Below are 16,854 nucleotides of genomic sequence, written 5' to 3' on the forward strand. Positions count from 1 at the left end.
TGTCTTTGACCTATTTTTCTTTGCTAGGATCTAATGGGTTGCTTTTGGAGAGGAGGGTTCTGACATAAATAAAGACAACAAGGAAAGCGTTCTAGAAATTCTCCATGCATGAGGACCTTCTCATAAAGGCAAAGCTTAGTTTTTAGACATACTTGTGTGCCATGAACTTCGAGGCTCATGGATGTAATTATTCTACTTGGCTGTGGTATATCTCAATTTACACCTTCTATGTCAAATTCTCCAATCCTAAAATGTGTCATTGAATAGAAATGCATTTGATAACTACTTGTTTTGTGACTAAATAGCATTCTTATTGGTAAAGTATAATTAAGACAGTAAATTGACTTTGAACATGTATTCTAGGGGACAATACATATGATTTCTATGCTTTCAGTGCAGTGATGTCATCCAGTGGTGTGGGTGGTAAGAGCTGACTGCAGTTCACACTTATGACTTTCTCTGTAGCAACGGTGAGTGGGGCAGCTAACTTTGGAAGCCTCATCCCCTTCAGCAGCATTGGGAATATCTTCCACACAAGTGTAGTCTGTTGGGAGGCTTAAGGAATCTACTAGGTGGTATTTAAAAACATTTTTATTGCAATATAATTGCTTTACAATATTGTGTTAGTTTTCTCTGTTCAGTTCAGCTCGGTTGCTCAGTCATGTCCCACTCTTTGTGACCCCATGAACTGCAGCACGCCAGGCTTCCCTGTCCATCACCAACTCCCGGAGTCCACCCAAACCCATGCCCATCGAGTCGGTGATGCCATCCAAACATCTCAACCTCTATCGTCCCCTTCTCCTCCCGCCCTAATCTTTCCCAGCATCAGGGCCTTTTCCAATGAGTCAGCTCTTTGCACCAGGTGGCCAAAGTATTGGAGTTTCAGCTTCAATATCAGTCCTTCCAGTGAACACCCAGGACTGATCTCCTTTAGGATGGACTGGTTGGATCTCCTTGCAGTCCAAGGGATTCTCAAGAGTCTTCTCCAACACCGCAGATCAAAAGCATCAATTCTTCGGCACTCAGCTTTCTTCACAGTCCAACTCTCACGTCCATACATGACCACTGGAAAAACCATAGCCTTCACTAAGACCTTTGTTGGCAAAGTAATGTCTCTGCTTTTTAATATGCTATCCAGGTTGGTCATAACTTTCCTTCCAAGGAGTAAGCATCTTTTAATTTCATTGCTGCAGTCACCATCTGCAGTGATTTTGGAGCCCCCCCAAAAAAATAAAGTCAGCCACTGTTTCCACTGATTCCCCATCTATTTTCCATGAAGTGATGGGACCAGATTCCATGATCTTAGTTTTCTGAATGTTGAGCTTGAAGCCAACTTTTTCACTCTCTTCTTTCACTTTCACCAAGAGGTTCTTTAGTTCTTCTTCACTTTCTGACATAGGGTGGTGTCATCTGCGTAGCTGAGGTTATTGATATTTCTCTCGGCAATCTTGATTCCAGCCTGTGCTTCTTTCAGTCCAGCGTTTCTCATGATGTACTCTGCATATAAATAAGCAGGGTGACAATATACAGCCTTGATGTACTCCTTTTCCTATTTGGAAACAGACTGTTGGTCCATGTTCAGGTCTAACCGTTGCTTCCTGACCTACATACAGGTTTCTCAAGAGGCGGGTAAGGTTGTCTGGTATTCCCATCTCTTTCAGAATTTTCCACAGTTTATTGTGATCCACACAGTCAAAGGCTTTGGCATAGTCAATAAAGCAGAAATAGATGTTTTTCTGGAACTCTCCTGCTTTTTCGATGATCCAGCAGAAGTTGGCAATTTGATCTCTGGTTCCTCTGCCTTTTCTAAAACCAGATTGAACATCTCAATTTCGTAGTTCACATATTGCTAAAACCTGGCTTGGAGAATTTTAAGCACTACTTTACTAGTGTGTGAGATGAGTGCAATTGTGCAGTAGTTTGGGCATTCTTTGGCATTGCCTTTCTTTGGGACTGGAATGAAAACTGACCTTCTCCAGTCCTGTGGCCACTGCTGAGTTTTCCAAATTTGCCAGCTTATTGAGTGAAGCACTTTCACAGCATTGTCTTTCAGAATTTGAAATAGCTCAACTGGAATTCCATCACCTCCACTAGCTTTGTTCGTAGTGATGCTTCCTAAAGCCCACTTCTCTTCAAATCAGGATGTCTGGCTCTAGGTGAGTGATCATACCTTCATGATTATCTGGGTTGTGAAGATCTTTTTTGTACAGTCTTTCTGTTTTCTTGCCACCTCTTCTTAATATCTTCTGCTTCTGTTAGGTCCATAGTATTTCTGTCCTTTATTGATCCCATCTTTGCATGAAATGTTCCCTTGGTATCTCTAAATTTCTTGAAGAGATCTCTAGTCTTTCCCATTCTATTGTTTTCCTCTATTTCATTGCACTGATCACTGAGGAAGGCTTTCTTATCTCTCCTTGCTATTCTTTGGAACTCTGCATTCAAATGGGTGTATCTTTCCTTTTCCTTTGCTTTTCATTTTCCTTCTTTTCACAGCTATTTGTAAGGCCTCCTCAGACAGCGATTCTGCTTTTTTGCATTTCTTTTCCTTGGGGATGGTCTTGATTCCTGTCTCTTGTACAGTGTCATGAACCTCCATACATAGTTCATCAGGCACTTTGTCTATCAGATCTAGTTCCTTAAATCTATTTCTCACTTCCACTGTATAGTCATAAGTTTCTTCTGTACACCGAATCAAATCAGCTATATGTGTATATACGTTCCCTCCTTCTTGGGCCTTCCTCCCACCCCACCCCACCCCCACCCATCTTGATTATTACAGAGCACCGAGCTGAGCAACCTGTGCTTTAGAGCAGGTTCCCACTAGCTGTCTTACATGATAGTGTATATATGTTGATTCTAATCTTCCAATTCTCCCCACCCTCTGCATCTCCCACTATGTCAACACGTCCATTCTCTACGTCTGTGTCTCTATTCCTGCCCCAGAAATAGGTTCATCTGTACACTTATATGTGAAATCTTTAAAAAAACAAAAAATGGTACAAATGAACTTATTTACAAAGCAAAAACAGACTCAGGACTTAGAGAAAGAATACCAGTGGGTATTCTAAGAGTGGGGAGAATAGAAGAAGTTGATAGAGTGGGAGTTTAAGATTAACATGTACACACTGTATTGTCTATAGCATGAAGGGGTAAATAAAAAGGTACAATCCGCTTGTAGGACAAATATTCAGTTAGCCTTAAAAATGCATTTTAATATACATTGAAAATGAAAGTGAAAATCGCTCAGTCATGTCTGACTCTTTGCAACCCCATGGACTGTAACCTGCCAGGCTCCTCTGTCCATGGAACTCTCCAGGCCAGGATACTGGAGTGTGTTGCCATTGCCTCCTACAGGGGATTTTCCCAACCCAGAGATTGAACCCAGGTCTCCCACATTGCAGGCAGATGCTTAAATGACTGAGCCATCAGGGAAGCCAATTTACATTAGTACAGACAAATATTGTTTGATTCCACTTACACAAGTTACCTAGCATAGACCAATTCATACAGTCAGAAAGTACTGATACACTAGTAGATGCCAGGGCTGGAGGATAAGGGATGGGGAGGGGGAATGGAAAGTTAGTGTTTAATGGGGACAGTTTCTCTTTAGGAAGGTGAAAATCCGGGAGATGGATGATGGGGAGCTGCACGACAATGTAAATATACTTAGTGCTACTGAACTGTACATTTAAATATGGTTAAAATAGTATGTTTTATATTATATGATTTCAATCACAATAAGAAAAAAAATTTTAATGAACATACTGCTCATTTGAAATAGGTATATTTCAAATATATAAAGGACCGACTGTATAGTGCAACTTCAGTTCCGTTCAGTTCAGTCGCTCAGTCATGTCCAAATGTCTTTAAAATGTCTCCATGTGAACATTTTTGTTCAATAACATGTTGTTGGTCGTGATTGTTCAGTCACTAAGTCAATTCCAGCTCTTTGCAATCCCATGAACTTCAGCAGGCCAGATTTCCCTGTCCTTCACCATCTCCTAAAGTTTGCTCAAACTCATGTCCGTTGAGTCAGTGATGCCATCCAACCATCTCATCCTTTGTCGCCCCCTTCTCCTCTTGCCCTCAATCTTTCCCAGCATCAGGTCTTTCCCAATCAGCCAGCTCTTTGCATCAGGTAGCCAAAGACACCCCCATGAACAGTATGAAAAGGCAAAGAGATAACTAACATATTGATACATCAAAATTTAAATAATTTGGGAGCATTTCTGCTTACAGTTTTGTCTTTAACAACAGAAGATTGAGGTCTTTATTTGCCTTCTCCAGTTACTGCTCCTGCTGGCAATTTTTCTGCTTTATCTATTTAAAAACAAAATATTAATAGTAGGTGTTGATAAGGATGTGGAATCATTGGAATTCTTGTGCACTGTTGCAGGGACAGTAAAATGGTGCAGTCACTTAAGCATCACTTCAATAACCTGAACGCCTCTATGTGAGCCTTGAAGGAGACCCATATCTCCTGGAGAGCTGAGATGGCTAAAAATTAAATTCAGAATTTCAACATGCTTCTAGCTGAATCACAATACAAATTGAACTGTCAACCTCAAAGGGTGCACACCTTTAAAGTGAGGGCATGAGCGGGGCAAGAATGAGATCTAAGTTGGAACCAGGGCATTAGGATGACCCTGGTGAAGCTGGAGACACGTTTTTATTTTCTTCTTGAAGAACCTCTTTTAGGATTTCTCTTAAGGCAAGTCAAGAAATGAAGAATTCCTTCCTATTTTCTTTGTTTAGGAAAGTCTTTATCTTTCCCTCATTTCTGGAGAACAGCTTTGTCAGGTACAGTATCCTTGACAATTTTTATTTCAACAGTTTGCATGTCATCCCAATCTCTCAAGGCATGCAAAATTTCTTTTGAGAAATCCACCTGTTGTCTTGTGGGGGTTTTCCTTCATGTGATGAGTTGTTTTTCTTTTGGTTTCCTTCAAAATTCTTTCTTTGTATTCAACTTTTGGCAATTTATTTATAATGTGTCTTGTTTTTGTTGTTGTTGTTCAGTTGCTAAGTATTCTCTGACTCTTTCGAGATTCCATGGACTGTAGCCCGCCAGGCTCCTCTGTCCATGGGTTTTCCCAGGCAAGAATATAGAAGTGGGTTGCCATTTCCTTCTCCAGGGGATCTTCTCGATCCTGGGGTCAAACTTGTGTCTCCTGAATTGCAAGCCATCTAGGAATCAAAAGTCCCATAGGCTTTCTTTACTTCTTTTATTTTATTTTTGCTCCTCTGACTGGATAATTTCAAATGACCTATCTTCCAGTTTACTGATTACTTTCTGCTGTTTGTTTTGTCAGGTGAAGTTGAAGTTCTTTATTGATTTCTTCAGATTACTCACTGTATTATTAAATTCTAGAACTTCTGTTTGGGAATTCTTTTTAATGAGTTCTATTTCTCTGTTGAATTTCCTGTTTTTTTAATGCAGTTTTCCTAATTTTGTTAGTTGTCGATCCGTGTGTTATTGTAGGTCACAAAATTTCTTTGAGAGGATTATTTTTTAATTCTTTATCAGATGGTTCATAGATCTTCATTTCTTTTGGGTCAGGTATTGGAGCTATACTAGTTTCCCTTATTGATGTCATGTTTACCTGATTCTTTATCATCCATTATCCTTGGTATCTGCACCCTTGAGCAAGCCATCTTCTCATCCAGACTTTACATGTTTCATTTGGAAAAGATCATCCTACATCAGTCAGCTCAGCTTGGTGTTCTGGATGGGTCAACTGGCAACATTCTTAGTCAGGCAAGGCTTGCCACTGGGGTTTCTGTTTGGGCCAGGGAATTCTGTAAATTTGCTTGCCTGCCTGGGCAGGACCTCAATTGAGGACAATAGCATTGCAGCTCAATAACTTAGTACCTACATCTGCTAGAGCTGCCCACCAAACTCCTAACCCAGATGGGGCCACAGACTCAGCTCTGCAGGTGGGCAGAAACATTGCCTAGGCTCTTTGCATAATTATTATCATAAGATGGGCTATTGGGTAAGCTATATTGGATAAGCTATACTGTTATCATAAGATGGGCTATGGGATAAGCCAGATGTTCTGATTAGGCTTCCTGGTTGGCTGGAGCTAGAGGCTATCTTCAGCCACAGACCATCTTTGAATCTGTTTCCAATCCAGTCAGAGCCATAGAACAACAGCTTCTATGCTGGTACAGCTTCTTGGCTGGGAACCCACATTGGGAAGGACTGTTGACTGGGTGCCCCTGACAGATGAAGCAAATGGGCAGAGCTGCTCAGTTCAGATGGGCTGTGCTCTGTGCTCAGGCATTTACTTCAAACCAGGCTGTAGGGTGGGCTATGCAGACTACCGGATGCTTTGGTCAGGCATTGTTGAGTGGGACTCAAAGCTACTCTTTGCAATATGTAGAGCCACAAACCCAACTTCCTGTTCAAGCAGGGGGACAAATAAGGCTCAAAGACAGGGTCAGCTGGCCAGCTGGAGACCCAGGTTAGGCAGAATTTTGCACTAATCATCCTGGTCTGACAGGGCCATCAGCTCAGCTCTACTGGCTGGACTGGCTCCCCAGTTGCCACTGCAGGCAGACTAGAGCTTGAACTACACAACTTCCCAGATGCTATGGTTATGTTTCCTGGTTGGGTGGGCCTGGGGGCTGTATTCAACAGTAGGGAGGCTATGCAATCTGAGAGAGATTGCAGAACAGGCCTGCACATCTTTTCATTTGTTGTTGTTCAGTCACTCAGTCATGTCCGACACTTTGCACCCCAGGGGCTGCAGGACTCCAGGCTTCCCTATGCATCACCAACTCCTGGAGTTCGCTCAACTCATGTCCACTGAGTCAGTGATGCCATCCAACCATCTCATCCTCTGTCATCCCCTTCTCCTCCTGACTTCAATCTTTCCCAGAATCAGAGTCTTTTCCAATGAGTCAGCTCTTCGCATCAGATGGTCAAAGGACTGGAGTTTCAGCTTCAGCATCAGCCCTTCCAATATCTTTGTTGTTTAGAGGCCCAAATTAGGCAGAACTAAACAGGGAGTTCTCTGGCAGACAGAGCCTCATCTTATATCTGCAAATTATGGTGGTCCCGAACCTTTTTGGCACCAGGGGCCAGTTTCATGAAGACAATTTTTTCGTGGACTGGGGTGGAGGGGATGGTTTCAAAATGATTCAAGCACATTGTATTTATTGTGCACTTTATATCTCTCGTTACTACATCAGTTCCACTTCAGGTCATCAGACATTATCCCAGAGTTTGGTGTGTGTGTGTGTGTGTATGTATACTTAGTCGCTCAGTTGTGTCCGACTCTTGGTGATCCCATGGACTCTAGCCCACCAGGATCCTTTGTCTATGGGGATTCTCCAGACAAGAACACATGCCCGCCTCCAGGGGATCTTCCCAACCCAGGGATCGAATCCAGGTCTCCTGCATTGCAGGCAGATTCCTTACCATCTGAGCCACCAGGGAAGCCCCTGTACAAATGGACTCAGCTGCTGGCTGGGATCTCTACTCAGGCACCACTGTGAGGAGAAGTATGGTCTGCCGAGATGCAAGTGCTGCTTGCTCCAGCACTAAGCTCCATGTCCTTTCTCTGTTCCAATCTGGTGTCCATGCTGAAGCCCCACAGATTCTTGCATCTTCTTGATGCAAGACCCAGAGGAGTCACCCAGGAAGTGACCCACAATGCTGGGGAGCTGGATGTCCACCCGGGGCTCTCTTTTACCTGCTGGGAGAAGCTGTAGGTTCAAGAAGACCCTCTGCAGTGCTGACCTGGGGAAGGGACAAGTGGTCAGACTGTGACCATTCTTCTCATCCTTCTATGCAATCCTTCTCCATCTCTGTGAACCAGTGGAGTACTTGAGCCTCTGCCCTGTCTTCTGGGATTTTTGTCTTAATGTGTTGTCTGTAAGCAGCTGCTAATTGGTCTTCTGTGAGAGACTCTGCTTTAAAATATTTGAATTCTACAGGGATAGTTAGAGAGTTTGGGATTGGCATGTACACACTGCTATATTTAAAATGGATAACCAACAGGACCTACTATATAGCACAGGAAACTCTGCTAAATGTTATATGGCAGCCTAAGGGGGAGGGCAGTTGGAGGAGAATGGATACATGTAACCTCACATTTGCAGATGACACCATCCTAATGGCACAAAGTGAAGAACTAAAGAGCCTCTTGATGAAAGTGAAAGAGGAGAGTGGAAAAGTTGGCTTAAAACTCAACATTCAGAAAACTAAGATCATGGCATCCGATCCCATCACTTCATGGCAAATAGATGGAAACAATGGAAATGGAAACAATGGAAACAGTGGCTGACTTTATTTTCCTGGGGTCCAAAATCACTGCAGATGATGACTGCAGCCATGAAATTAAAAGACACTTCCTCCTTGGAAGGAGAGTTATGACCAATCTAGATAGCAGATTAGAAAGCAGGGACATTACTTTGCCAACAAAGGTTTGTCTAGACAAGGCTATGGCTCTTCCAGTAGTCATGTATGGATGTGAGAGTTGGATTGGAAAGACAGTTGAGTGCCGGAGAATTGATGCTTTTGAACTGTGGTGTTGGAGAAGACCCTTAAGTGTCCTTTGGACTGCAAGAAGATCCAACCAGTCTATCCTAAAGAAGATCAGTCCTGGGTGTTCTTTGGAAGGAATGATGTTAAAGCTGAAGCTCCAATACTTTGGCCATCTGATGTGAAGAGCTGACTCATTTGAAAAGACCCTGCTGCTGGGAAAGATTGAGGGCAGGAGGAGAAGAGGATGTCAGAGGATGAGATGGTTGGATGTCATAACTGACTGTATGGAGATGAGTTTGAGTAAACTCCAGATGTTGGTGATGGACAGGGAAGCCCTGCATGCTGCAGTCCATGGGGTCACAAAGAGTTGGACACAACTGAGTGACAGAACTGAACTGAACTGGATACGTGCATATGTGTGGCTGAGTCCCTTTGCTCTCCACCTGAAACTGTCACATTGTTAATTGGCTATACTTCATTATAAAATAAAAAGTTTGAAAAGAAAGAAAAAATATTTGAGTTATCTACACTAAATTGTCAGCTTGATATATTAGTTTTCAAAGAGACAAGTACTTCAATAAATTTAATGTTAATTAAAATTCAAGTAACTGCTCACTTCAGTACATAGAAACCCTCAACTATTCCAGAAATTAAAAGTTCCCTAAAATAATATAAAGATAAAAGATTATTTTAAGTTTTAGAAGAAAAGACCTCCTTAAATGAAGCATGAATCCTAAGTGTCATAAAGAAAAATATTGTCTTATATATTATACATATGATAAAAACCATGAAAAACTAAGTTGAAAGGTAATAAAAATATGCTGAGCGAAAATACAAAAAGACATAAGTATTTTCTATAATCAGTAAAGAAAAGGAGGAAGACAAACAAATAGAAAAATAATAAATAAAGAAAATAAAATAGCCACTCATGGAATAATTGACAAATAAGTAACAGAACAGGTGCTCCATCTCACAGGTAATATTGAAAGAGTTAGTTAAAACAATAAAAGAACATCTGTGCCTATTAAAAATTGATAATACAATATATTAGTAAGGGTATGAAGAAAGGCATAATGTATTGTATATGTGGATACTAATTAACAGCTTTTGTAGAAAGTATCTATACTTGAGGATTTAGAAGATGCATACTATTTGACATGGAAGTTTCTCTTCTCTATTTCTACCTTATAGAATATTCAAATCCATTCACGGAGGTGTATATGTAATAAAGTTTCATGTAACATTTTCTACAGCAAAACACTAGCCAAAACTGTGTGGAAAGATACAATCCAAAATGTTAATAGTGTAACTGAAAAGGTAAAAAAATTAGGAGAAAGGATTATGGAATCAGTTTTTATTCAATGTGCTTTTATTTTTTATATTTTTTTTATTTTTCAACTATGAATTCTTACTTTAATTGTGAAAATCTTAAATTTTAAAAGTGATAAAGTAGAAGTGCAGAAATGACTCATCCTCTCTGAAAGTACAAATATACTTCTCAGAAAAGTAAAAATGGATGTACATAGTCATATCATGTTTCATTTTGATTTCCTGAACATCAGTTAAAAAGTAGCTCAGTGTATAGGCTATTTCTTCACAGTATATATGAGGGATACCATATGTTGCAGGAAAATCCAATCAAAATAGAGGGGAAAAGAAAATCACTAATAGTTTCTGAATTAACTCTTCATCTTTTCATCAAAATTAATTCCACTTGAAATCAAGTCAAAGAAGGTGCTTGTCAACCTCCTCTCCATGCAGATGAAGCTCCGACATTCAAAATAACTACATCAAATTTACAAGTTATCTTACATACGCATTTCACTTAACAAACAGACCAGTGTCAGGAGCACACGATATTTACTTGCATGTTGCAGGTAAAAAGTAGATGCACCAGGATGTCGACTACATCATTTCTCTTCTGCCAGTTTGAGATCAACACTAAGCATAATTCTTCTCACAAATAAAGAAAAACCGCTTGGTGCACACTGAGGCAGCTACTTTGTTTGCTGCAACATATGCACAGTTGTTGTTGTTTATGTTTGAATTCTGCAGATTTCTGTTAAAGAGGGGAAAAAGAAAAATTGAGTCTAATATTCAGACATAAATCATATTTCCAGTAGATATACTACTATAGACAAGGAGGGATTATATGTTTAGCTATCTCTCTGTTTATTCACTTAACAAACATTTCTAAAGTATTATCATATTGCTAAGATTCTGAAATACAGATTCAGAGTAAATCTATTTCTGTCCTCAAGGAATTTACACAAAGAGAGGGAAGGATACATTATTTGGCACAGAGGAGTGGCTTCTAACTCAGATAAGGGGGAAAGAGTTTGCCAGGGAACACAGTTTTGATGTGGGAAGATTTTAGCTGAGTCTTAAGGAAGACACGCCACTTAGTGCAGAACCCCTACATAGAATGTGATGCATAGTTTATGAGTGATTAAATCAAAGTGTGCACAAATAAATAAATGATATAATTATCTCATAAATTAGTGACCCAGAAAAAAACATAATTAAAAAGATGCATGTACCCAATGTTCATTGCAGCATTATTTACAATAAACAAGAGTGGAAATAACCTAAATGTCCATCAACAGAGGAAAGGATAAACAAGATATAGTACATATATACCACAGAATATTACTCAGCTATAAAAAAGAATGACTTGGGTCATTTGTAGAGACGTGAATAGACCTAGAGACTGTCATACAGAATGAAGAAAGTCCAAAAGAAAAAAACACATATATTGTACATTAACACACATATACAGAATCTGGAAAAATTGGTGAAGGTAGAAATAGAGACACAGATGTAGAGAACAAACATTTGGACACCAAAGGGGAAAGGGGGCTGGGTGGGATGAATTGGGAGGTTGGGATTGACATATATACACTCTTCCTACTATGTATAAAATAGGTCACTAATAAGAACTTCCTGTATAGCACAGGGAACCCTCCTCAATGCTCCGTGGTGACCTAAATGGAAAAGAAATCCAAAAAGGAGGGAATTTGTGTTGATGTGAGATTTACGTGTATATACATAGCTGACTGATTTATCTGTGCAGTAGAAACTAACACAGCATCGTAAAGCAACTACAGTGGTGGTGGTTTAGTCGCTAAGCCATGTCCAACTCTTCCGACCCCATGAACTGTAGCCCGCCAGGCTCCTCTGTCCATAGGATTTTCCAGGCAAGAATACTGGAGTGGGTTGCCATTTCCTTCTCCAGCAGATCTTCCTGACCCGGAGATCAAACCCTGGTCTCCTGCATTGCAGGCAGATTCTTTACTGACTGAGCTACCAAGCAACTAAAAATAAAATAAATTAATGATTAGGATATAACCAGATGAAGAGTGAAATCCAGGCAAAGGATATACTATGTGCAACTGTGCAGAAATATAAAAGAGTGTATCTCATGTGATTAACTGCAAATTTGGAACAAATGTTTATTATAGCAAATAAAAAAGCATTTTAAACACTAGTGTAGTGTAAAAAGGACCAAATTCAGAAGTAGGTGACCTAGTCCTCAGCCCATCTCTGTCATTAATAGTTATTAAGACCTTTTAATTTATGTATTAATAGTATCTGTGGAGAAAATATATATATAATCTTAAAGATTATGATAGAAAACTCATCATGAAAAATGAGGAAAAACATAGGACACAGAGTCCAATACAATTCATTTTCAGATTGCTTCTTAGTGGTGTATACTATTTGTAATATGAAATGGGCTTTGCTAGACAGTGAAGAAATCTAGATAAACAGTGAAGATATTTGATTTAGATGATGGAAGTAGTCATTGAGGGCTTCCCTGGTGGTCAAGCAGTAAAGAATCTGCCTGCCAATGCAGGAGAAATGGGTTCGATACCTGAATGGGGTAGATCCCCTGGGTGGTGGGGGTGGGGTGGGAATGGCAAGCCACTCCAATATTCTTGCGTGGGAAATCCCATGGACAGAGGAGACTGGCGGTATACAGTCTATGGGGTCTCAGAGTCACAACAACCTAGCTACTAAAACAACAACAACAGCAACTAGTCACTGAAACCCTACATTTCCAGCTACCCTCTATTTATGCCTAGAAAATTCATTCATATCCATATTGATAATTTTTAAATTGCTAAGCAACCATCAAGTATTATGTGTTTTGTGCTGTGGATTAACAAAAGATGAGAAACAATATTCTAGATTGGATGTGAGATGGTAAAAGAAAACAAAATACTATTTAGGAGCATAAAAGGGGAACTAATTTCAAAGCAGGAGATCAAGAATGACTTCAAAGAGAAAACAAATTTTAACTGAAAGTATTACTGGTTGAGGAAACCACATGAATACAAGTACAGAAGCATGGAAGTCAGCAGTGTTTTTTCTAATGCCAAGGATATTTTACAAAATTAAAATTAGTCTTAGAATTGCTCTCGTGGTCAGAAAATCTGGCTTAGTGAAACTTATCTATGCAATTCATTTCCATAGTTAACAAGTAAGCTGAAGCTTTCAAATATTTTGGATACTTACAGTTTATTTTCTAGCAAAGAACCATCTTCCCACTTCCAGGGGCTGACAATTCCTTTTCGAGATAATCCAATCCAAGAAAAATAAGACACCAAAGACTGAATAAATTCCTGTGGAGGAAGAACCCTACATGTAATTTAATCCCTAGTCTCTTTTTTAGCAATAAAAAATGAAAATAACATGAACACACACTGCCATATTTAAAATGGATAACCAAGAAGGACCTAGAACATGGAACTCTGCTCAATGTCATGTGGCAGCCTGAGTGAGAGGGAAGTCTGGGGGAGAGTGCATACGTGTAGAGTTATGGCTGAGTCCCTTTGCTGTTCATCTGAAACTGCCACAACATTGTGTGTTAATTGGCTACACCCCGATACAAAATAAAAAGAAAAGAATGTGAACACAAACAACTATAATTTGATTTTTACCATAACATTTTCTTTACATTTTCAACTAGGGTTGTTTATTGTTGCCTAATCATTCCTTGGGCTGCCCTGGTGGAAGGAAACACAAGAGACGTGGGTTTGATCCCTGCGTTGGGAAGATCCCCTGGAGAAGGGAAGGGCTACCCACTCCAATATGTGCCAAAAGTATCAACATATTAAAAGATCCATTATTATAAAAGAACTTCAAAACAGAGCAACATGAAAAAAAGGGCAACTCCCATGATGGTTTCATGAGAGACGCCTTTTTGTTCAGAAACCTCAGTTTGCTTCCTAGAGCAGACACAGAGCATCGTTACCAGAACTTAATGTTTTTTCTGAGACAGAGCTAAAACTGAGACACTAATTCCCACCAACAAGGATTTCTTTTTATTTACTACAAAGGTTTCTATTTGACTTGAAAAGACAAGTCATTGTCATTTTAACAAACACACAATTTTCAGATGTTCTTTAAAAAATTATTAGCAATTTTCTCTTGCATACAAAAAAAATATGGGGAAAATTTCCAACTTCAGAACTCATCACCTGTTCATCCTCATCATCTATCTTCAACAGATGGGAGCCCTGGTTGGAGCAGAATTTCCGACTCTCTTCGAAGGTTTTAAGTATATCAGAAAAATAGTAGCATTTCTCTTCACAGAAAGACCATTTGTTTTTGTATTCTTCCCTGTAATTTTCTTAAAAAAAAAAAAAAAAGTTTTTAAGTTTGTCTAATTCTTTTCCTGGGAAGATTTGCTCCAGACATCCATCCCAGCTCTACAGGTCTTATTACTTTCCATGAGCTCTGAGGACATCATTGCTAACTCAAAAGGCAAAATAACGTTATCTGTCGTTGAGAGGGAAAGGGTACTTTTCTTTTTCTGCAAAGTTTTCTCCAAGATGCCACGGGCACCAGGACAGGAATGCAGAAGTAGGAAATATTTAGGAGCGTAAAAACTGTATTGCTTTTAATATTTAATTTTTGTATCAATACTAACAATGTTTTTCCTCCAGGAACTCTCTGGCTTCATCAAAGTACAGCGATTATTAGTTTGGGCTTCCCCGGTGGGTCAGTGGTAAAGAATTCGCACGCCAATGCAGGAGACAAAAGAGACATGGATTCAACCCCTGGGTCAAGAAGTTCCCCTGGATGAAGAAATGGCAACCCACTGCAGTATTCTTGCCTGCGAAAACCCATGGACAGAGGAACCTGGTGGGATACAGTCCATGAGGTTGCAAACAGTTGGACACGACTTAGCGACTAAACCACAACAGCAATTATTAGTTTAAATAAAGAAAATAATCCATTTCTCCTTTCTCCAACCCATCAAATTTTGCCATCTGAAAATGCAAGAAAAAAAATGTAGTTACTAAAAAAGCATCTTTATTTTCATAGAAGACAAAACCAAAGTAACTAAATTATATTCTAGCAAGAATATTTTAAGCAAAGAGTTGCTAGTGATATGCAAAACAGACAGAAGATTAAAGTCCCACCAGAGTGCATATCACAACTGGTAGATGGATATAGAAAAGAGTCTTATTGAATTCACTGTTGGCCTGGAGAAACTTCAGGGAAGCTCTCTGAATTTTCAAGTTATCCATGACTTTGAGAGATAGCGTGGGATTGCTTGCAAGGTGAATTTTACCTATACAAACAAGTCAGGAGTTGGGATATGTTTCAAGGGACTTGACTTAGCAAAGTGATACATAGGACAGTTGTTGCTATTTGGTCCCTTAAGCTTTACCCGACTGTTTTTGCAACCCCGTGCAACCCAAATAAGCCTGTCAGGCTCCTGGGTCCATGGGATTTCCCAGGCAAGAATACTGGAATGGGTGACCATTTCCTTCTCCAGATCTTCCTGACCAAACAATCAAACATGCATCTCCCGCATTAGCAGGCAGATTCTTTACTGCTGAGCCACCTGGGAAGTGCCATAAGACAGTATCATTTCACAAAGGATTAGGGGAAAATACTGTCTTATAAAGAAGTAGGAAACTACTAAGCAATTATACTATATCTTATGCATAACATATAAATTAAATGTACTGAAAGATTTCTTTTACTGATTGATATGACTCTGAAAGACTCAAAAATTATTTTACTTCTTATTTGCAAAGTCAGTTAACTGACAGACCAATAAAGAGAAACTACTAAATTTTTATTCTCTCCAGTTCAAAAATGCAGGCAGACCATGTGGCAAGAAATTGTATCTTCTTGAATGAAAAATACCTCTACCATACTTCACTTTTGTAGATCATGACTTTAATAATACAATGGAGATTGCCTGGCAATAACTCATTATACCAACTTTTAATTATGAGTTCTTGTACGTTACTACATACCTGAGTTTAACCGATCCTTTGAAAAGCATTTATTTTTCATAGGAGTCCTGGATTTCTCATGTTCCTGTGTGCCATTATCCAACAAGTTCTGATCATATTCCTGAGTGCCATTATCCAACATGTTTTGATAATTAAAAGAATTTTGAAAATCTGAAAATCATCAGCAGAAGACACTTAGTTTAACAGGTAAAATATAAACTTGTTACACTAAAATTTTCATTTTCAAAATGAAGAAAATATATATAATATTTAAAATCAGAAAAAAATTAAAAATCTTCTCCCATAATTTCAATTTTGTTTCTCATATTTTAGAAACTCTATGAGAGAGTGAAATCATCAAATGTCAAGATAGTTCATTCTTGACTTTAGTCCCCTTCTCAAGACTAAACAGCAATCTGAAAAGGCTGTGTTGTTTTTTAGTCACTCAGTTGTGTCTGACTCGTTGGGACCCCATGAGCCTGCCAGGCTCCTCTGTCCACGGGATTCTTCAGGCAAGAATACTGGAGAGGGTTGCCATTTCCTCCTCCAGGGGATCTTCCTGACCCAAGGATCGAACCCATGTCTCTTTTGTCTCCTGCATTGACAGGCAGGTTCTTTGACACAAGTGCCACCTGGGAAGCTATGCAAATATCACCTGAAACTAACACAATATTGGATGTCAGTTATATTCCACATAAACAACTATTAAAAACTAAAAATTAAATTTAATCTTAAAAAGAATTTCTTCTTTGGACTCATGAATATTATTTTCTCAAGTCCTGAGAAACATCTGGAAATAAGAATGTTTCTGATGTCAGAGTTTGATTATCTCATTCGATTTACCCTTGGCTCTGCTTTTAGGAAAAGACAAAATGTTTAGATAAAATTTAACATAAAGAATGAAGTTTCTCAACCCAATCAAAACATGGGAAAAAGACCTAAACAGACATTTCTCCAAAGAAGACATACAGATGGCTAACAAACACATGAAAAGATGCTCAACATCACTCCTTATCAAAGAAATGCAAATCAAACCCACAATGAAATATCACCTCACACTGGTCAGAATGGCTGCCATCAAAAAGTCTACAAACAATAAAT

At 39.3% G+C, this 16,854-nt stretch overlaps 1 protein-coding gene across 4 annotated transcripts in view; it reads right to left on the reverse strand.

The window, feature by feature from the left end:
- The window catches only part of LOC122423573 (C-type lectin domain family 7 member A-like), an 81,876-nt gene that overhangs the window by 25,364 nt on the left and 39,658 nt on the right, over nt 1–16,854 (reverse strand). For 3 of the 4 annotated variants that reach the window (XM_043440751.1, XM_043440749.1, XM_043440752.1), the window contains 4 exons: nt 15,775–15,924; nt 13,978–14,129; nt 13,013–13,119; nt 9,848–10,553 (listed from right to left, as the gene is read on the reverse strand). In XM_043440751.1, the coding sequence (XP_043296686.1) occupies nt 10,436–10,553; nt 13,013–13,119; nt 13,978–14,129; nt 15,775–15,924 (527 nt within the window). In that variant the 3' untranslated portion in view covers nt 9,848–10,435. Of the gene's footprint in view, nt 1–9,847; nt 10,554–13,012; nt 13,120–13,977; nt 14,130–15,774; nt 15,925–16,854 lie in introns of those variants that run through there. The other variant, XM_043440750.1, reaches the window with a different exon arrangement.

This window comes from Cervus canadensis, chromosome 21, assembly GCF_019320065.1.
Source record: "Cervus canadensis isolate Bull #8, Minnesota chromosome 21, ASM1932006v1, whole genome shotgun sequence".
Lineage (NCBI taxonomy): Eukaryota > Metazoa > Chordata > Mammalia > Artiodactyla > Cervidae > Cervus > Cervus canadensis.